Source organism: Momordica charantia (genome assembly GCF_013281855.1).
Source record: "Momordica charantia cultivar OHB3-1 chromosome 10 unlocalized genomic scaffold, Mcharantia_2.0 BLBB01000010.1, whole genome shotgun sequence".
Classification (NCBI taxonomy): domain Eukaryota; kingdom Viridiplantae; phylum Streptophyta; class Magnoliopsida; order Cucurbitales; family Cucurbitaceae; genus Momordica; species Momordica charantia.
In genome coordinates this window covers 5,808,518-5,829,735 of record NW_028275158.1, presented here as the reverse complement: position 1 = coordinate 5,829,735, position 21,218 = coordinate 5,808,518, and the positions used below count along the sequence as shown (strand labels likewise).

General features: G+C 35.4%; 3 protein-coding genes and 1 long non-coding RNA gene across 53 annotated transcripts; 3 read left to right on the top strand and 1 right to left on the bottom strand.

Annotated features, from left to right (window-relative positions):
• The first annotated feature begins 35 nt into the window (after positions 1-35).
• Positions 36-4,520, top strand: LOC111008395 (uncharacterized). The gene is made up of 5 exons (XM_022281079.2): positions 36-244; positions 382-679; positions 1,265-1,396; positions 1,524-1,640; positions 3,880-4,520. The coding sequence occupies exons 2-5, from the start codon at positions 428-430 to the stop codon at positions 4,204-4,206; spliced, it is 828 nt and encodes a 275-aa protein (XP_022136771.1). The 5' UTR covers positions 36-244; positions 382-427; the 3' UTR covers positions 4,207-4,520.
• A 661-nt stretch (positions 4,521-5,181) lies between these two features.
• On the top strand, positions 5,182-11,956 carry LOC111008201 (Stress responsive alpha-beta barrel domain protein). Of its 50 annotated transcripts, none has more exons than XR_015788255.1 (14): positions 5,182-5,308; positions 5,500-5,604; positions 5,752-5,860; positions 5,970-6,097; positions 6,240-6,379; positions 6,510-6,578; positions 7,313-7,451; positions 7,662-7,724; positions 7,807-7,850; positions 8,223-8,324; positions 8,409-8,451; positions 9,166-9,205; positions 10,519-10,621; positions 11,507-11,956. XR_015788255.1 is itself a non-coding variant. In XM_088118642.1 (11 exons), the coding sequence occupies exons 1-10, from the start codon at positions 5,188-5,190 to the stop codon at positions 8,307-8,309; spliced, it is 1,005 nt and encodes a 334-aa protein (XP_087974768.1). In that variant the 5' UTR covers positions 5,182-5,187; the 3' UTR covers positions 8,310-8,324; positions 8,409-9,434. The 50 variants fall into 50 exon arrangements, 5 of the variants coding, with proteins under 5 accessions (XP_087974768.1, XP_087974769.1, XP_087974767.1 ...); XR_015788254.1 differs by having other exon boundaries at positions 10,483-10,621; XR_015788247.1 differs by having other exon boundaries at positions 9,585-10,621.
• A 2,817-nt stretch (positions 11,957-14,773) lies between these two features.
• On the top strand, positions 14,774-19,553 carry LOC111008356 (uncharacterized). The gene is made up of 9 exons (XM_022281019.2): positions 14,774-15,210; positions 15,367-15,567; positions 15,659-15,778; positions 15,865-15,902; positions 16,009-16,108; positions 16,254-18,503; positions 18,635-18,772; positions 18,876-18,985; positions 19,104-19,553. The coding sequence occupies exons 1-9, from the start codon at positions 15,133-15,135 to the stop codon at positions 19,342-19,344; spliced, it is 3,276 nt and encodes a 1,091-aa protein (XP_022136711.1). The 5' UTR covers positions 14,774-15,132; the 3' UTR covers positions 19,345-19,553.
• Positions 18,925-21,215, bottom strand: LOC148208446 (uncharacterized). Its single transcript, XR_015788494.1, has 2 exons — positions 20,839-21,215; positions 18,925-19,173 (listed from the first exon to the last, which is right to left on the bottom strand). It is a non-coding gene; the product is annotated as an uncharacterized LOC148208446 (long non-coding RNA).
• Positions 21,216-21,218: the final 3 nt, after the last annotated feature.

The window sequence follows — 21,218 nt, the reverse complement described above, 5'->3', positions numbered from 1 at the left end:
TTCTCGTTCTATCTCCTGCATTGAATCCGCTAATACAGTGTATGGGCCGTCGCCGCATCCCATTTTAATCTTCATCACAGCTCCCATCATCTCCTGTCTCTCGCTCTCTCGTTCCCAATTCCAGCCTTCTTCTTCAACCCCATAGCTGCACAAACTGAACCCGATACAACGATCGGATTATTGAACATTTACTCCGTCGTCTTATCCACGGCGGTCGATTTTGTTTAACCGATGCAATTTTGAGGTATTCTAGTTGCTACCCCTTTTTTTTTTTTTTCTTTTCTGGGTACCTTCGATTGTGGCATGGATGAGATGCCCTTCAAATTTATTTTCTTGGGTGAATCTATTTTGATCTGTATCAGTTGTTATTTTGATTGTTAGGGTTGAATTTTGGAAAGGTTGAGAATTTGAAACTCTGGGGGATTAGATGGCGTTGCAAGATAAGCTAGACAGGTTCAAGAAACAGCAAGAACGGTGTCAGACTACCTTGACTGGCATTGCTGCATCCAAGTCTTCCTCCACACCCAAGTTTACGCCTGCACCAGCTGCTCCCAATGGAAGACCTCCGGCTCCTGCTGTAAAGTTCTCCAATGATACCGAGAGACTTCAACATATTAACAGCATTAGGAAATCTCCTGTTGGGGCTCAGATCAAGCGGGTTATTGACCTGCTGCTGGAGGTACACAACCCTCACCCATCTTGTTTCCCCTTTTCACAAGCTATGTTTTTTCCCCCTTCTTCAACTTTAGTTGTTTTCCTGGTTTCTTGTGTTTGAACGAATTCTTCAATGGAAGGCTATTGCAGGATAGGATGTAATGGACCACGATTTGATTCGAAATATGCTGAGCTTATGCTAACATTTCACATATTTCTTGTTCTTAAGCAGTCCAAGTTCTAACAATGTCAATATGTTTTCTTTTTCTTCTAAATGGATAAAATTTTCACTGGGGATTTGGTTGGCTTGAGAGAAAAAGAGGACTTCTTCAGGACTTGCGACTTGTGATCATTTGATGGAAAGAGTAGATTAGATTCTCTTCACTGTTTTTGCTCAATCGTTTTTCCTCAATGTGAAGAAATTTGTCTCTACTTGCAAATTACATTTCTTAATTCCCTCACCCCTCTCTCTCTGAGTTTTGAATTGACTGTGAAAAAGCTTAAAAAGTCTTTCTGAAATGCATTTTCTCTTCTATTGTTATTGAATTGGAACCTTGGGGGGAGGGGGTATGTTACAATCTCACAGCTTGCTTGTTCTACATGTTAACAGACAAGGCTAGCCCATACACCAGAGCAAATCAATGAAGCGTGTTATGTTGATATAAATTCCAACAAAGCTGTTTTTGATAGTCTGCGGAATAACCCAAAGGTGCACTATGATGGGAGGCGTTTCGCATACAAGGTAATTTATATTCTCAAATACTGGTATAAATTTGCACGTTCTTGTACTTAATTGGTCTAGATGTTTAAACCTTCAATGGAGGATAACTTTTTTTTGCTTTTCTTTTTTCTGTTTTTCATGTATTCAGTCCAAGCATGATTTAAAGGATAAGAGTCAACTTCTGTACTTGATACGGAAATTTCCAGAAGGCATTGCTGTCATTGATCTCAAGGATTCTTATCCAACCGTTATGGAAGACTTGCAAGTACGTATATTTGAGAAATTTTTTATGTGCGTTTTGAATGGGAAAAAGTGCAATATACTAAATAAACCTTGGATGATGCTATCCTTATTGAACTGCATCAGCAAAAACTTCCGTAGAGTTTAGTATTGGGGAAATTGTGGACATTAAGCATCTTATGTAATTTTTAGGAATATATGAATTATAGCTAATTTATAATTCTAACTACTCTGGAGATTGGTACAAGAATCTGTTGGAATCTGGTTTGGGTCCTATTAGAATTTAATTAGATTAGGACTCTTTGAAATGTAGATTTAATTCAGTCAGTTTGTTACGTTTTGATTTGACTAATTAAGGCGTTGTTTGAGAGTGTTGTGAAATAAAACTCTATGTTTTTTAGCTTGTGAGTAGTGATTTCAAGTGCACATTAGCTTTAAATAATCAACTAAAAGTTGTTCTTAGAAACAAATTTGAAAATAACAGCCAAGAGTTGTATTCCAAAATGTCTCAAAAGGTCCCTAAATTCCTTTGGGCTACTATGCCCTTGTTTTTCCTTCCCTCCACCTCTTCAGCTTGGTTTCTTCTCTTCTCTTCTCTCCATTCCACACCCTATGGTGTCAGTACCAGATGGATGGATTTTAGATCAAATTTTAGGCCCTTTTGCTTGTTTTTGTTCTCTTTCATTTTCCCTCAATGAGCTTATATATAAAAAGGAAAAGAAAAAAATCAAGCAAGTTTGTTCCTTCCTGCAGAATCTGATGGATGCTTATATGTCTCACGCTCACTCACTATTTATGTTGATGATCATGTCATAACTGATAAGTTAGTTTGTTTAGTTTTCCTTCAGGTTAGAGTGGCGTTCCCTTGTACATTCATAATGTTTTATTCACCCTACAAATAACAATTCCTATGCCAAAGTCATAAAGAATAGTGTTTTCTATGGCAGTTGAATTTTAAATTGAAGGATTTAGCCTGCCCCATGATTTATAATCTTTGTCCAGATTGTAGCTTCTACATTTTAGTCGAGAATTAGCAAAAACCTACAAAGATTAGTTTGATTGTGGTATAAACCTATATAGTGAAAGCTTGAAAAAAGAAGTGTAGGGTCCATACATCCATGTTATCTACAAGTTCAGCTCCTCCATCGCATGATCTTGGAAACCATGATTAGACTATTGAGGCCAATAGAAGATGAAGGACTTGAAGATAACATGTTATTTAGCACAAAGACTTAGATGGGAATTAAGAGATTCATAATGACTCCCGGCCGAGCATCATTAGATCACAGGAGTCTTCAGGTCCATGAATTATTCAATTTGTCATCTGAAAAAAGGTTTTGGAAATCAACAGTACTAGCATTCTTCCTGATGTAAAGGAAAAGAAAAGAACTTTCTTTATAAATTGAAAGTCAAACACAACAACCTCAGGTTCCGAAACTACTTGTTCTTGAGTGCTTTGAAGCTTGAGGATGAGTTTTATTCAACCAGGGAAGAACAGTACCAGGGTAATGTTGGAAATTACAGTTTTACATAAGGTTTTTTTTTTTTGGTCCTTTGACTTTTATTTTAAATATTAAGAGTCATAGATAGTCTATCTGATTAGCAAATTACTATGGGAGCTTTTTCACCTTCTAATCTCATGGGACAATCGTCTGGTCCTACTACATTAGGTGTCGGAAAACACATAAGAATTATTAATTCCTAAGATAGATGGCTATCATGGGTTTGAACCCATTCCCTCTCAATTAACCCTAACCCCTTTGGACCAATGAACCATCCATGATGAGTTTACTATGGGAGCTTTATAGTTCTTTTTATAATAACGTCGGGTCATATTAATATGTTGAAATTTAGAATTTTATAGGTTAGGAGTTTTGCTTATAACTATTGTTTTCAGGTTACGAATCTAATTTAGGTTATGAGGAGTGCCTCGTGAAAGTTTACAATTAGGATTTTATAGTAGTTATAATACTCAGCCGAGTAGGAGGAATGGCTTGGAGGTTGTTTTCTTCTGAAGTTATGTTTATTTGTTTCCATGCTTGTTGATCATATATATATATATTTTTTTTTGCCTCCTAACCCATATGAAGTTTTGTTTAGACGTAACCTGGCATTATATCAGTACAACTTCTTCGATACATGAATGGAAAGCACTGTATGAAACCAATTACGAGCTTGTTTTCTTCCAGATGATATATGAGGTGTTAGTGACAGTCCATGAGATTTAATTTTGAGCTTACAGAATCTTTTGCCCTCTTGTTTAGGCCCTAAAAGCCTCAGGCCAGGTTTGGCTTCTCTCAAACTTTGATTCACAAGAAGATATTGCATACCCAAACGATCCTAGAATTCAAATCAAGGTAGATGACGATCTGAAGATACTTTTTCGGGAGATTGAGTTACCTCGTGACATGCTCGATGTTGAGAAGGATCTTCAAAAGAATGGGATGAAGCCTGCAACCAACACGGCCAAGAGGCGAGCCAACGCACAACATGTGGCATCCTCAAAGCCGAAGCCCAAGAAAAAGAAGCAAGAGATCAGCAAGAGGACTAAGCTCACCAATGCACATCTTCCCGAGCTCTTCAAAAATTAGACAACCATTACCGTACGTTTATACGGTTATCTGTAGGGTGTGATACAACAATATACTTATGCATAGTTGATGGACTCTGTAGATAGCATTCTCCATCCCTTCTGTTTGATGTATTGTCCTTTTCTGTTTTCTTGAGATCATCAGAGAATTAAATGCTCCTATGGTAACTTTTGTGTATGCTTTTACTTCAATTAATTGAACAATTGAAATATAAGAGATAAGCTCAATCTAGATATGATATATGACATGAGAAATTTATCATATATGTAAACTTTTAAATTTTATTATTTCAAGTTCATTTGGTGTTAGAAGAATTCATGTGTATTGTAAGTTATAACTATTCCCTTACTTTGGCTTTTGCTTGCTTGAAGTTGGAGGAGGTTGCATGGTTGATTTTTTTTATTTATTTTTAGTGTTCAACGTTATCGTTCGGATTGATTATTGCTAATGTTCGATGTTTAATTTTGTTCTAGTTTTTATAGTTTTTATATGTATGATGCGACATAAATGTATTTTGTACTTAAAAATTTAGCCTATTTAACAAATGTTTTATATGCATGCAAATGTTTCAAAAGTGTAAAATATAATTTTGGTTCATAGGTTTAAACTCAGTTTCTAAAGTTTCAAAATATGTACTTTTAATAGTGATTTATTCTTTCGATAATCTTTTTGAATGTATTTGAAAGGAGGTTATAAATCTTTAAAAATGCTTTCTACTATTTTGATCGAAATAGAATCTCTTCTAAATGATCACATCATAATAAGATTAAAAAAAAGATGTTTCATTGGTGGTATAGAATATGGTTAAAAGAATATATTTCTTTGAAACAAGAGATCAAATTAATTTTCCTTATTTTTTTTCAATAAGTCGGTTTTATCCCAGTGAGATATTTCAAATAACCTAGAAAGGTTTGGAAAATGGTTCTAAATAGGGGGATTGTATTTTGTTATCTAGATGGATATATTAATTTAATATTATTTATGGACTGTATTTATGAGGTCATCTCCTCCTCCTTCAATGTAAAAGGAAAATGGCTGAATGTTCTCCGAAGAAAATCAAGCGGTCCTGATTCGTTGAGTGAAGCAGGCGAATTTCTTGGCAGTAAGAGAATTGTCAAGAACTTAAGGCGCCGATTTATTCAGTTGATGATCGGGTTTCCTAGTCCACCCATTTTTTTATTTATTTTGTTTTATTTTTTATTTTTGTGCTCCATAAAATTCTCAGTTCTCATCAATGTGCATGGCGGAATCTGAGGCTCAAGCTCCGACTAACCCAAGAAATTTGTGATACAGAGACCGTGAGAACCTTCGCAATGCTGATTCAAGCTCACTCCCCAAATCCACACTTCTTCTTTCTTGCCCCAAACCCTTCAGTTTCCCGCCACTTCTCGCTCCATGGTGAGACGTCTTGATTTTGTTTTGCCTTTTCTTTTCTTTTATATGTAGAATTTGAATGTTTATCGAGTTCTGCCATCAGAGAATTGCGATTTTTTGTTGTTGTGAAAATTAATTGTTTTGTATTGAATTTTCTGCACGCTCGTACAGTTTCTCATTTATGTGGACTCAAAGCACCGATAGGTCGACGAAGTGCACGAACGTCTAAAATTTCTGCCTCCGGGGAGCACAGCCCAACCAACAATTTGGGGAAGAAAAGGTACAAGCCTCTCAAATTGCAATTTCAAAATTTTCCGCAATCTATTCTATATGATGCACTGCCCTGCCCAAGAGTTGTAATGTACATTTCTTTTCCCAATTTTACGTAGAAAGGTTTTCGAACACATATCTCTGCTCAAAGCGAAGGAAAATATTTCTGAAAAAGAAGAGAATGATATGCTGGATTATCTATATACCACGCAATATCAAATGGGGGGCATTGTTGCCGTATCATTGGGTGAGTTTCCGGCATTCTGATATCTAAAATCATGGAATGTTCAAATTATTTATTTATGTTTTTAGTAAAGTTCTTCCAACTCAGGACGATCCTCCCTTTGTATTATTTCATTGTAAAGTTTATTTTCCTTTTACTTCTGAAGGACGTGCATGTGATCAAAACAATGAAAGGTATACCCACTGTGTATATATGCGTTTCCAAAGAAAGGAAGACTTGGAGAAATTCTATGTGAACCCTTTCTATTCACGAGTACTAAAGGAGCATGTGATGCCTTATTGCCATGTATGCCTCAACATGTAATACAAATACTCTCTTCATCTAACTTCCTTCCTTTTTTTTTATTCTTCCCTGTTCCCTCCATCTTTTTCTCAGTATCTGTTCAACTTATGAATGGGTTTACCGTCTATACCAGGGACTGATTCATGTAGATTATGAGTCGGAGGTGGAAGATGATATGCTTCCCATATTCCGAAAGGGAGAGGTTTGAACCAAAACTAAATTTCTTGCTAGCTTTTTGGACAAAAATGCAATCTCTAGGTGCCACTATAATGTATATCATTATTTAGTTTTTTTGAAGAACATTGCTTGTGTGATATAATGGATTTTCTGGGGACTTGAAATCACATCTATTAGTGTGAATTTCTTTTAGATTTGTGAAAGGGAAGTATCAGAATCTTTGGAGTGGGGAGAGCCATGAACTTGAAATACTGAGTGGAAGTGGGTTGCTGGACTTCTTTCAGGAAAAGGATACCGAATCTGGTCTACTGATTTTTTTCCCCCTTCTTCTTATTATGTTATTTCTCATATATCACATGCCAAATCTGAAATGCGAGGAAGTTAGTACGACAATAGTGGGACTAAGGACAGATGTTTGAAATTCGAGAAATCTGAAATGCGAGGAATCTGGTCTACTGAGTTTTTGGAATGATAAATCCTCTAAATTGAAATCATATGAGCTTCATCAAAATCATTATTTGTTTCATAAGAAACCTGATTTCTTATGTTTTCTGTCGATTTAAGGTCTTGTAGTGTTTTTGTTTTGAGATGTTGACTACGTCGAGCTTAGTGGGATTTCCCCTTGCTTGGCAACAGGACTATTAGTATTGAAAAGTAGAATTTGTTCCACTTTGTTTTATGTCTTACAATGATCTCTGGTAATATGGGCTTGACAATACCTTTAAAATATTTAGTAGTCACAAAGAGCTTTGATGTCAGGAATTCAATTATGGCGTGGAGTTTGTGCTTCTCATTAAATTTCTTCAAGATTCATTTGGCGAACCTTTAGAAGATGCATTAAATTCTCTTGAGAGACTGACGATAGCAAATCCTTCCTTAATTGTCCAGTTTACGCAAGGTATATTTTTATATTGAATTATTTATTCTAAAACTTGGAGAGAAACATCAACATACATTATATATAGCTATTGAGTTTGAATTTGATGTGAATTACTAGTGACATGCATCCCTAAATATGTGATGAGATTATCTTTAGCTAACCAGTACTTGTAAGTTATTCTTTTCAGATATCAAGTAGTGGGATTTTTATGTTTTGAATTCATATCAGGTTTCAATTTTAATCCCAGTTGTAAGGAGTTTACACATGGAATTGTTATACGATTTCGGTCAAGTAAGCACTTTTATGTCTTTCTATTAATTTATATCCAATAATGGGACCTTCAATGGCGGCCTCAATATAACTTGTTTTGCAGTTAATGCCTTCGAGATATTTACAGGCTGCTCAGATTACAAAGAAGTAAGATACCCTGTTGATCAAGTCATCATATTTGCAGTTATTATTTTCTTTTTTTTACCCCAATTTTTAGTTTGAACCACCACCATCTGTTTGTGATTTTAAAATATCTTCCTTCATTGTTGACTTCTAACTACAATCGGGGCAAAAAATTCCGTACGTTTCATGTCTGCTCCATATTCTGCATACTACCATTTCTTTTTCAAGTTAGAAATGAGAATTACCTAAAAACCCTGAAATTTGGAAATTTTTTTACCTCAAATTATGAATGCGTAATTGCCAAGTTTTTCTCTGAATCATCTGAGAATTTTGTTGAATATGACTTGACTTTTGTCTAATATAGTGATGCCTAATCAATTTTCATTTGGAAAGTAGATGTGGAGGTCTAAGTTCCAACCAATCATCCAGAAAACAGTTTCTCTTCACTTTTCTGTTGACCCAGTAGGGACTGAGATCATGTAGCAAGGAGAGTTCTTGGTTTGTTTCCCATACATCTTCCATCCCAAGTGGTATGTAGAAGATGGTAGGCTTAATATGATTTGAGTGAATTCTTTGTTGCAGGTTTTGATAACAGATTTGGTTGTCTTATATAAAAATGATATGGGTGAGTATCTTGTCTTGTGTTTTTGAGATACAAATTCCTATTCCAGTATTCCAGTCTATTCATCTTTCTTCATCTCAATTTGAATGCATATCAATTGATTGAGGTGTGTGGATTTCTGAACTATCTTTCTACTTGAATGGTTATGCAATTCTACTTCTTCCCATTGAATGTGTTCTAAGATTGTTCGTTGGTTTGTGAAAACCTGTAAAAGGGATTAAGATTTTCTGATTATTCGTGTTAGATCTGGAAAGTAGGTTGACTTTTAGGATATTCTGAAATCGTTCTTTGGTTGTGGAAACCTGTAATAGGTTCTGAGTCTCAGACTTATTACTAACCAATATGATGACTGAGGTGAAAATAACAAACGTAAAATCCTTTTAAGCACTTTGCATACAGACAATCAAATTATAAGAGGAATTTTTAATGTTGAATGCTTGCCAATGATATATCATGAACTATGACTCCCGTGGCTGCTGATACGATATATATAAGAACTTTTACTTCTGTTTGTTTGAAAATCATGGGGATTTTCCTCTTGGACTCTTTCATGTATTGTTTTACCTTGTAAAAGAGAAAAAACCATAGTACAGATCAATATGCTGAGATGAGTTAACTTCTGTCATAACATGTTGACAACTTAAGTAACTACTTATCATCTTGTTCACTCTTCCAAAATCAACATTTTAATCACTTGAATTCCGTCTCATTCTTCAGGGTGGCTACCATTAATTTGACATGAAGTTAGAATCAGGAGGTACAGATTCTTGCATTTGATTTCTAGCTTGTACCGTTCTCTACTACATCCAGTCACTTGGATGGTGAGGCCCTTTGATACATGTTCGGAATGCTATTTTTCTATTCTGTAACAACTCATAAGATAGTCACGTGAATTATTTGATCCACGATGAGAAAAATCTGTATCAAGCTTCATGACCAAAACTTGTGGAATTTGATGTTTGCATCTGAGATTACTGTTTTCTCAACCTTAATTAGCACACATTTTCCCCCCAGAGTGAAAGCTGAAGCTTTCTACTTGAATTTTTGTGCAAAAACGAAATAGTCACCCGGGAAATATATGCTCCAAGTCTGAGTTATTGTTTGGATTAATTAAATGACCAACGTAGCCGAAACAGGCGGTCTTCTTCACTATTTGGAGGCTGCTGCTAAATCTTGCTTGGGTTCTGTAAGTTCTCTTGATATAAAATGCCGCTCTTTCTAGTAATTTACATGAATATGTGATGTATATTTTATATACAGGAAAGGAAATGACATGCTTTTTGGATTTAAAATTTTAAATAAGTGCAGTATCGGTCATCAATAACATTTCATTTGACATTTGTTAAAATTCCCTGAATTCTCGAGGCATGATTTCATAGAATTGGAAACCACATAGTTGGTCGATGTTGTACCCAAAAATTTCTCAAAATTTATTCGTCTTGTAGTATTTGTCTTGAAATTTTCTCCTTTACCGTAAGGTAGAGAAAATTCTTAAATATCAAACTGTACCTTGTTAGCTGCATCATCTATTTGGAAGACAATATTTAGGATTAATGTGGGGATCAAATAATGCATAAAACGAACAAGGCATCTTCGTCCTAAATCTTCACATTTCTTAAAGCTCTGGATGAAATGGTTCTTCTCGGTGGTTCATTTAAAAATCTGCCGACGACTACCATATCCTCATTGATTATTCTTCTTACACATGGAGCACGCCGAAAAAGTTTCTGCTACACTAAATTCACATGTTTCTTTATATACGATTCCCCAAAACAAATCCAATACCCATATGTTTCAGAAGATGGGTTGTGAAGTTTAATGAGTTCTGAGTTACCCAGAAACCCCTTTTTCCTTTACATCCTAGAACAAGTGAAAAAGTATCAAGGGGTGAAGTTGAAGCTTTCATTGATTTCCACGTGAGAGAGATGTACACTTTCTGGCTGTCAAAGCACATGAATTCTTTATTTCCTTGCTGTTGTTTTCATTAGATATTATATCTTCTCTCTTTTTCTCTCTTGATTTCTGTTTTGTCAGATTGATGGTGTTGTTATTTTTCTGGCTGGCATTTAGGATAAATCTCTCTCAACATTTTTCTCTCTTTGGATGGAAGCAAAAAGGGCCAGAAACAAATCCAGATGGGAGTGTCTGAGGGAAGCTCACAAGCTAGTCACAAGTAAGTTTCCTTGGGACCCCCTTCTCTGATCTCTCACTTTTTTCCTTACAAACTTATATAAGATGGGGGCCGACCATCTCCACACACATTGCCCACCTCCCACTGTCCCTTCCCTTCATCATCTTCTGTTGGCCCATTTTCCAGCTACCACTCAGCCCTCAAATAGGTTTAAGGATTTAAAAGAAATGGCAAATGATAACAGAGATAAAACAGTAAACAAAGAAAAAATCTATGAAAAAGAAAGATATGTTGTCTTTATCAACTTTTTAGATTCACAAGCTAACTAATGAGACAGATTATGTATGTTACTTTTTTTCTTTTGAGTTATTATGGTCACGATAAAGGGAAGAAAAGAGAAAAAAGTCTAAAGTGACCATCTTCACGAGACTTTAATTATAGCCATAATTTGCACATTAATTGCTTAGAACTTGTCAAGTTTGGAGTCGCCAAGTGTCCAAATAAATGTGGAAAGTTCCTAGAAATTTGATTGGTGTACTATCTATCATATTGAGAGCTGATTCTTATTTAGCTCAATTTTTCTTCCCTAGAGTATCACATTGTGGGATGACTAATGAAATCTTTAAGGCTTCCCATTTTCATGCCGGTTTCAAGGATTCTATCCTCCTAATGAAGTAGAAATATCACGACTTTGATACGAATGGTTAAGATAACAACCCTTTCATTTATGGATGTTCGCTTCTTGTAATTCACTTTAAAAATTTGACTAAAAAGACCTCAGACTCAATAGGAATGTTGTCGTTCTAATAAACTTATTATCTTTCTCACCTCTAATACTCAACGGGGACTTTTATCACACCTTTAACATTAAAGTTTCTTGATAAATAATTTAATTTACGAAATATCTTCTTACTCTTTGTGATTAAGAAATGGAGTTTTCTCATTTGGTCAAAGAGGTAACAACATTGGGTTGAGCTGTCTGCATTAATAAGATCTGCTCCTGGAATCCAACCTTTGACGTCAAGAAGACCACAAAAAGGAAAGAGAGAGAAAGAGATTGAGAAGAAAAAATGTAAAGAAAACTCCATAGGTAACGGCCTGAAGGGGACAGATGAAGTTGAAAAACAGTCTCAAGCTACCGATAAAAGTTTCAGCTTAATTTTAAAGTTTGAATCTCACCCCTAATTTTGACAAATGGAGCTCCCCAGTGATAATAGATGTTTGATCTACCAAAAAAAAAAAAAAAAGACTATTATTTGGTGGTGTATCCTATCTATTTTGTGTCAATTTTAGGTTATTATTTCAATGGGTTTTGGTGTAACCAAAAAAGGGTTCATCTTTCAGATAAAGAGATCAGCATCATCCTTGAGTTTGATATATTAGCTTCATGATAAGCATAGAAAGAGAGGCAAAGCCTTTTGCCCTCTTTTAAACTTTGCATTTGATATAATTGAACTCAGGCTAAATTACAAAAATACTCTTGAACTTTCCCGTTTGTTTCAAAAATGTCTCTATCATTTCAATATTATCCTTAATCTTTCTTAAATGTGTCTGGAACGACGATGTGACAATTAACGTCCCAAATTTGCCCGAAAACTCTTCTTCCTCCATTGTCAAGAGAACGTGTTTCTCTGTTGTCTATCCAGTTTTGTCATTATCTGCCCCCTTTCAAAGACAATAATATTTTCTACATTTTCTCTCTTTTCAGACTTAATCAAGGCAAGTTTCTACATTAATTGTCACGTCATTCTAAATCTGTCGTCGACTTTTCGTTCAAAATGTTTTTGACCGTCTGCTCAAAGGATCTTTTTAAAATGTTTATAAAATGTGAAAAGTAGCGTTGAAAGGCTGAAAAGATAGAAAGGCGAAATTGATAAGTAATTTTTGTAATTTAGCCCTAAACTAATATTGTGACCCAATTGCAAAGGGGTCATATATGGAAAAATTAATGACAAATTCTGAGGGGAAGTTTGATTAAAGTGAAAATTGAAATAATGAATATAAGGTGTAGGGTTTGGGTAAGTTGTTGAAGGGGACCATCTAGTAAGTGACAATGCCCATCATCCCACCAGCTGCATGAAACTGTCCATCTTTCATTCTCATCCATCTTAATTTATTATTCTCAATGTTTCCTCCAACTATTTACACCATTAATGTATGGATTCCTTCATTTCACCAATTTATTTATTCATTCATTTATTTCAATTTAATCAATACTGGATTGGATTCCTTTTAATTTTCTAGTGTCTATACCACACAATTATAGCAGAACACACACATTAATTTATGAAATTTGAATGTAATAAAAGTAATTAATTGAAAGTGTGAGAAACTTCAATAATATGCCCTTTTTCTTTTCTAAAAAAAAAGTTTAGACCCAAAGTTTCATAGGTTGTGGTGTGGGGGCACTTTGCATAAAGTAATGAGTGAGGGAGGGCCAGTGACTAAGTTCATTCAACTTTAATATTATTATTGCATTTGAAGCTCATTCATTAATGCATCATATCTTTCTGCTACCAAATCCCCAACAAGAATTTTCAAATTATGTTCATAATTTGATTCCTATGATCCTATCTATAATACACATATCAATTGGATCTGAAATTTAGCATTGTGTGTCTATCAAATATCAAGAGGGATGAGAGTAACGAAAATTGAAGTTTAAATTATATGTTTCGTCTCTCAACTTTTAGTACTGTGTTTATTAAATTTGATCTATACTCTTAAAAGTTTTTAATAGGTTCTTCAACTTTAAAACTACTTAAAAGCTTCATATAAGTTTATAAACTTTCAATTTTATATATAATAGATTCCTACAGTAACTTTGTTAGTCTAACGTTTACTTAACTGTACACTTAAACGTTAAACCTATATAATTAAGTGTTCATGAATCTATTACAAAATCTTTAAAATAGGGACAAGATTTACCTAACTTTAAAAGTTTTAGGACCAACACGTACTAGAATTTAATAGACACAATTTTGAAAGTTCAGAATAAACTTGTGACTTGATCGAAGGGCAAATAATAAGATGGTTGTGGTTAAGCTCACTTGACTCCTCAACCTCAACTCAACTAAAAAAAGGCTTTAAAGCCAAGCAAAAACTCTCCATTATCAATTATCCTAGTCCCTTCTTGTTCTCGAAAGCAACCTCTTTTTCTCTTTGGCACTATTAATTGTATGGTATATTTATGGTACATTTCAATGCAATTGCAAGCTACCAAGTACCATATTGCAACACTTTTCTTCTTCTTTTAACTTCATTTTCAAATCACCAATCTACATTAATGTGCTTCCAAGGTTGATGGGCTTTTATTAGGCATTTAATTTATCTCGTACCAAACATTATTCGTTTCTCCTTTAATTTACTACTACTTCACTTTAATTGACATTGTGAAGTGTTGTTTTCGTCATATCGCTTATAAAAAAATTTCGTTCATGACTTAAGAGTACTCATTTGGAGGTGACTAGAAGTATTTTTACCACGGTCAAAAATATTTTCCACTCAAAAGAATCATTTTTAGAAGTAATATAAAATAAAAATAATTAAAAACACCTTAAAGTGCTTTATGTAAAAATACTTGTAAAGTGCTTTGGGCTTGAATGCATAATCAAAAAAAAAAAAAAAAACCCTAAATTGGTGTAATTTGAGGTAAAAGAATTGAGTTAAACTTAAACTTTCCTTATATAAAACTCAATATTACTGTGTTTATATTATAAATTAAATTTTTACCGATCATAAATCTATAAATCAACTCCACGATTCTATATTATATAATTAGTTTAATAGATATATCTATATACATTTCAAACTCAAGCTAATAGTAAAAAAACAATTACTAATATGAGCTTAACTCAGTAGTAATGAGTAGTTGATATCTGCCTCTGAGTTTAAATACCTACTAAAAACAAAAAAAAAACAACTGCATTACCATTTAATTTCAATAGTTTAGAATCCTATATTAATAAACTAAAAGCTGAGAAGGCACCAAAATGGAAATAACAAAAGAAGAGGGGCATAAATGCAAATTAAACTGACACTTTTACTGTTCCCTCTACCTAAGGCAAACTACCCCCAATAATTTAATCATACATAAGAAATAAGAATTCACCTAATTAATATTTAAAAGGAAATTAAATTAATAATCTCAAATTAATTGAATTCCTTTTCTTTATTTTTCCTTTTTCCATGTGTCACTCACCACTCTTTTCAAAAGCACACCGATAATAAAGTCCTTTAGATCTGCTCCTCTGTTTCTTTCCCACGCTTCCATTTCTGTTCTGTATGTCCTCTGCAATTCTTTCCTCTGCACAATTACTACGTCTCCCACGTCAAATTGTGTCTTCTTTCTCCTCTGACGAGCTTCTGTTAGTTCTTCAGTTGCCTTTTCATTGTCTCCTCTTGTTTTGGCAATGACCCACCACCCAAATTCCTGCTCATTCTACTGATCACATCTGGGGGTGAGGTGACTCCAATGTTGGAGTTTCCGACGAATGGCTGGAGCTCTCGGCGTTTATGGTGAATTTTTCCGGTGAATTTGAGGACTGGTGAAGATGTTTAAGTCGGCGAGGTGGAGGAGTGAGAAGAACAAGATCAAGGCAGAGTTCAAGTTGCAATTCTGTGCAACACAGGTTGTTTAATGTTTTGGTTTCTGATTTGATTGATCGAGTTCAATTTGGGATTTCTGTACAATGTAGCGAATGGGAAAATGGAATGGTGTTTACTTCACTGTTTTGGAACGTGAGAATAAGAAAAAGAAACTGCGTATTAACAGTTTGTGATTTCAGATTTCGGAATTTGGTGGGGATGCATTGACGGTTTCTGTGGTTCCTGGCGATGTGGGAAAGCCGACGGTGAGGCTTGAGAAGGCCACAGTGCGAGGGGGAAAATGTCGGTGGGAGAATCCTGCTTATGTAACAGTGAAATTTGATGTAGACCAGAGAACTGGAAAGCTTGCGGAGAAAATCTACCATTTTCGAGTCTCTACGGTATGGAAACTTGGTCAAATTCTTTATGCTTTCAATGTGTTTGGTGAAATGTGAGGTTGTGGGAGAGATTTAATTCATGGGTTTTGTGTAGGGATCGGCCAAAGCTGGTTTTCTTGATGAAGCTTCTATTGATTTTGCTAAATATGCTGAGGCCACCAAACCCTTCTCTGCTTCTCTTCCCCTCCAGAATTTAAACTCTGCAGTTTTGCATGTTAGTCTCTCTCTTTCTTCCTCTTTCTCTCTCTCTGTTCTCATGTGTTGGAAGCTGTAAGAGTTCAAGTTTCTTCTGTTGTACAGATTTGGATACAGAGGATTCAGGAAGATGGTGATCAAAGGTATGCGAGAGTGAATTACAGTCTATAAGTTTTTCTCCTTTTACTGTTTATTTTAGGAACATGGGGTATGGGGATTGACCTGCTCTGTTTTGGGAGCTCTTTTCAGAGATGTGGAAGAATATGAGGGTTTAAAAACTAGATCTCAAGACGGGAGCTTAAACAGCTACTTGAACAATGAGGATATAAACAAAAACAGTCACACTGAAGTAAGATTTCTTGCCCCAGTAGGCCATGAATTCATTTTGTTCAGTTTTGATCAGTTATGTCACTAATTTTGGAAGGAAACTCTAGTGTGATGATTGGATTTGTTATGTATAGTGTTGAGTCAAATCTCCTCTCTTTATTTTGCAGGATGGGTTAAGTCATGAAGCTGAGAAAAATGGTGAAGCAAATGGTGATCATAGAGCATCAAGTGGATCTGACATTACTTTATCAAGTTCTGAGAGCAGCTCTGGACTTGACAGTCCGATCGAGAATGGAATTAGGAATAACATCGATCACCAACCTAATGGCTTTCTCTCGCCGTTAAGCCACGCTCCAATTTCTTGCAAATCACCTACTCATGAAGGGAATCAGACATCGCCGTGGAAGTGGTCGCTTCAATCTGATAATGTATTAACAACGGATGATTCTAGAGCTGGTGGCCTTTTGTTGGGAAGGTCCAAAAAGGAAGCTGATGCTGAGATTGATGAGCTTAAGACTGAGCTTTCTGGTTTGGCAAGACGAGCGGACATGTCAGATATGGAATTGCAGACACTTCGGAGACAGATTGCAAAAGAAAATAAGAGGAGTCATGATCTTATGGGTGAGATTTCTAGCTTGAAAGAAGAGAGAGATGAATGGAAAGTAGAGTGTGAGAAGTTGAAGGGCTTTCAGAAGCACATGGATGATGGAAAAGTTAAAAACAAGTTGCAGTTCGAAGGTGGGGGTCTGCGGTCTCTTTTAGAAGAAATGAGACAAGAACTGAATTATGAGAAAGACTTGAATGCCAATCTCCGGTTACAGCTACAGAAGACACAGGAATCGAATACCGAGCTAATTTTAGCAGTACAAGATCTTGAGGAGATGCTGGACCAGAAGAACTGTGAAGTATCAGATATTTATACTGAGTCAGAGTCCAAGAAGGCTGAAGAGATGAAAACTACTTGTTCAAAATGTCGAGTAGAAGAGGATGAAGAGCTAAAGGCACTTGAAGATCTTGTGAGGGATCAAAATAATGACAGAAGAGCGTATATGCTGGAGCAAAAGGTGATGGAACTCTACAATGAAATAGAATTTCATTTGAGAGATAAGGATGAGCTGGGGATGCAAATGGAGCAGCTTGCACTTGATTATGAAATATTGAAACAGGAAAACCATGATCTTTCCCATAAACTGGAGCAAAGTCAACTTCAAGAGCAATTGAGGATACAGCACAAGTGCTCCTCTTCGGCTGCCACCATAAATGATCTGGAAAAGAAGATTGAGAGTCTCGGAAACGAACTAAAACAGCAGTCGGTTGAACATTCTAATACTTTGGTGGCAATTGGGGAACTCGAATCCCATGTCAGAAGTTTGGAGGAAGAACTTGAGAAGCAGGGGCAAGATTTCGAAGCCGACTTGGAGGCAATGATGCTTTCCAAGGTTGAGCAAGAGCAAAGGGCTATCCGAGCGGAGGAAGCTTTGAGAAAAATGAGGTTGAGAAATGCTAATACTGCGGAAAAGCTTCAGGAGGAATTTGGGAGGCTGTCTAAGCAAATGGCATCTACATTTGAGGCAAATGAGAAAGTGGCCATGAATGCACTAGCAGAAGCTAGTGAACTTCGCTCACAGGGAAGTCACTTAGAAGAAGCTCTCCAGAAAGCAAATGAAGAGCTACGGTCTGTGAGAGAAAATTATGAGGAGAAACTGCGGGAGCTTTCTCACCAAATCAAGAGCAACTCAAGTCAGATTGAACAGATGATATCAGAACTTGAGACTAAGTCCAAACAACTCGAACGTCAGAAGAAGAACGAGGACACGAAGTTCGAATCTTTCTCGCAGGAGATCGAAATGCTCAAGTCCGAAATTGATCGACTCAAAGAAGAGAATAATAATCTTAAAGGACAAGCTGGCCAGGTAGAGACCATGAGGGTAGAACTAGATCAAATGAAGACATTAGTTCGAGAAACTGAGATGCTAATCCAAACAAGAAATACAGAGAGAAATGAGCTGGAGAGTACAGTTGTATTGGCAAAGAAAGAATCTGACAAGTTAGTCGACGAGTTGGAGAAAATGAGGAATGCGAAAGAGGAAAAGGAGACTTTGTTGGGACTTCTACAGTCAGAGTTGCAGAAGCTCAAAGTTGAGTGCAATGACTTGGAACATTCTTGCAATGACTTAAAACATTCTTTAGCTGAGGGTGAGCTAGAGAAAGAGAAACTTAGAAAGCAGGTATTGCAACTGAAAGGTGAGCTGAAGAAGGAGGAGGCCTGTAACAACTCCGAGAAAAAGCTCAAGCATAACAACGGACGTATGGCGACTGTTGGTGGAAACAAAATTGCTTCAAAAACAAAATTAAATTCAGTTCCTCATGACTCTGCCGAAGTTGCAAATCTGAAGGAGAAAATCAAACTGCTCGAGGTAACGTGATCTTCCAAGCAGAACAGAAGTTCATGGGAATTCATTTATATGACTGCATAGAATATGTTGGCTGACTTTTTCATGGCATTATGATGATGTTACTTGTCTAATAGATAATTTTTGTCCTGCAGAGACAGATTAAGTTAAACGAAAACGCCTTAGAAACATCAGAGAATTCATTCCTCCAAAAAGAACAGGACTTCTGCAACAGAATTCTAGAGTTGGAGAACAGACTGGAAGAACTGAATCATTTGGAAACATGTCAAAAGGTTAGGAAACGTTTCAGATATCACAAGATATGTAAATGCATTTCAGAGTATGGTGCATTAGATAAAACAAGCACTACTAATACAATTTCCATCTCATTTAAAGGTGAACGACAGTAGAAACGATGCTGCTTCACGTGGTGGAACATTCGAGGAAACAAGAACAAGAGCTGACAACTTAGCCGAAGGAAATAGCAAGGAATTATCAATCAATAGGTAATAAGTTGAAACAACCAAAGCTCAGTTCATTCTACTAGTTACAATCAAACGTTCTCTCTCATAAATCATATGAAAATATCTCTGTACAATTTTCTTTGTTTTCACTTCGCTGCAGCAACGAGAGCTCATTTGAAACAGCACCGAAACTCTCTACGGTTTGCAATGGAGATGGCAACCTTGATAAACTGTTGACGGAGTTGTCCACATTTAAAGAGAAGAACAAATCAATGGAAAGTGAACTGAAGGATATGCAAGACAGATATTCAGAGATAAGTCTCAAGTTTGCAGAGGTAGAAGGTGAAAGACAGCAGCTCGTAATGACAGTGCGCAACCTCAAAAATGCAAAGAGGAATTAACTCTTCTCTAACACACTTGTATTTCAATACAGAATTCCTACATATAATGTATAGTTGAGGAGCTTCTTTTACCAAAGTGAATAAATTAATTGTATATTTTTATTTTTATTCTTTTACCCTAAAATTTACCCCTGCCTTGTTGGGTTACAGAATCCTGTAAACTTGTTCTTTCCTGGTTGGAAAAGAAAAAACTTACACAAATTTCTTCATATGGATGAATTTAAAATTTCTTGAAACTGTTTCCTATAGACCGATCAAAACAGTAGAACAGATCTGCATGTTTGTTCAATCAACAAGTTCTGTTAACTTGCTCATACCATATGATAATGATTAATATTCCCATTCAGAAGGTTTGACCAAAGTTTAATATAACATATGGAGGCAAATGAGATGTAAAAATCCCATTGTTCAATATTTATGCACATTTAATCAGCTACATTATTCTAGCCTCCTTAAAAGTTATATTTTGTCATCTTTGCCAAGCAGGTTGGCCGGTTGGAGCCTGCTTGGCGGTGACCCTATCGAAAGAAATCCGATGATCATTTTAAAGTTTGGAATTTTGATAACTATATTCAACAGTTTCTTTTTAAATCAAATTTTATAAGATGTCAATTTCATCTTAAATTTTTTTTTCAATTTGTTTAAAAATATTGGAAGAGGTTGAGTTTGCTAATAAAGCTACATGCATTTAAGTTAAAACCCATTTATTTGTGTGTTAACCCAAACAAAGAAATACACAAAGGGACAAGTATATACTTTTTGATGACTTAAGCTGCTTTCATATTTAAATATTTCATGACATCACAGCTTGGAGAGGGAAGCAGAGGAAAAAATTAGATCCAAAGTCTAAATTGGCTGCCTACCAATTTGCATTAGCATTAGGGATTTTGGCATATGCCATAAGCATCTCCTTGAGAGGAAAACACCATTTAATGAAAACTCAGAAAAAAAATTAAAAAAAAAACTTCTATTTTTTAATATCACATATTGCTAATTGTCCTATGAAATGATTGCTTTCAATGAATAAGAAACTTCCACTATTGAAATCATCAAGTTATGAGACTTCAAAAGCAAGCTTATTAAATGAATTTATATGCCAAATCCTAAAAGTTGTATTTTATAACATATATATGTGTTCAAATCAACAATGACATATACACATGACATATAAATGTGTTTAAAATTATCAACTGTCACGTTAATAAATTAATATAGTTGATGCATAAGATTGTAGAACCTAGCCATCTTATCGGCTTGGTCCAAAGTCAAGTTGAAACTTGATCAAACTGTTCGATTTGGTGAAGGTACCATGACATCATGAGAAAGGTAGATATACCATTTTATGTGATGGAAAAAGTCTGTAAATTCAGATTGATGCAGAATTTGGATCCAAGCTCTGAATGCTCCGACAGAACAATCGAATACTTGCACACGCAATAAATCGTCCAAGACAAGGAAGTTGAGGCTAGCAAAAAAGAAGGTTATGTAACGTACCTCATGCTTGGGATATTACGAGGGAGTCTTTTCGAGTTAGTTTACGTGGACCGGTCTGAACGGCTCAACCCACATCCTCGAACTTATTTCAAACGAAGCGCCTATAAAATTATTTATGTTGTTAGGGACCCAAACCAAATTATATGATACATAGACTTTGACAAAATTAATCTAAACTGAATGACATCAGCCAAAAGGTATATTTTGTCCCTTAAGCAACAACAGAAAATATTTATATTCAAATAAACAACGACTACGACATCTAATTTGTGTTTAGACTTCAAAATTATATGTCTGCTACAATTAATTAACTTAAATCTCCTCTAATCATGATCAACCATTCAGGAAGCTAAAAAAATTTGTATAAAAAAATGTATTAA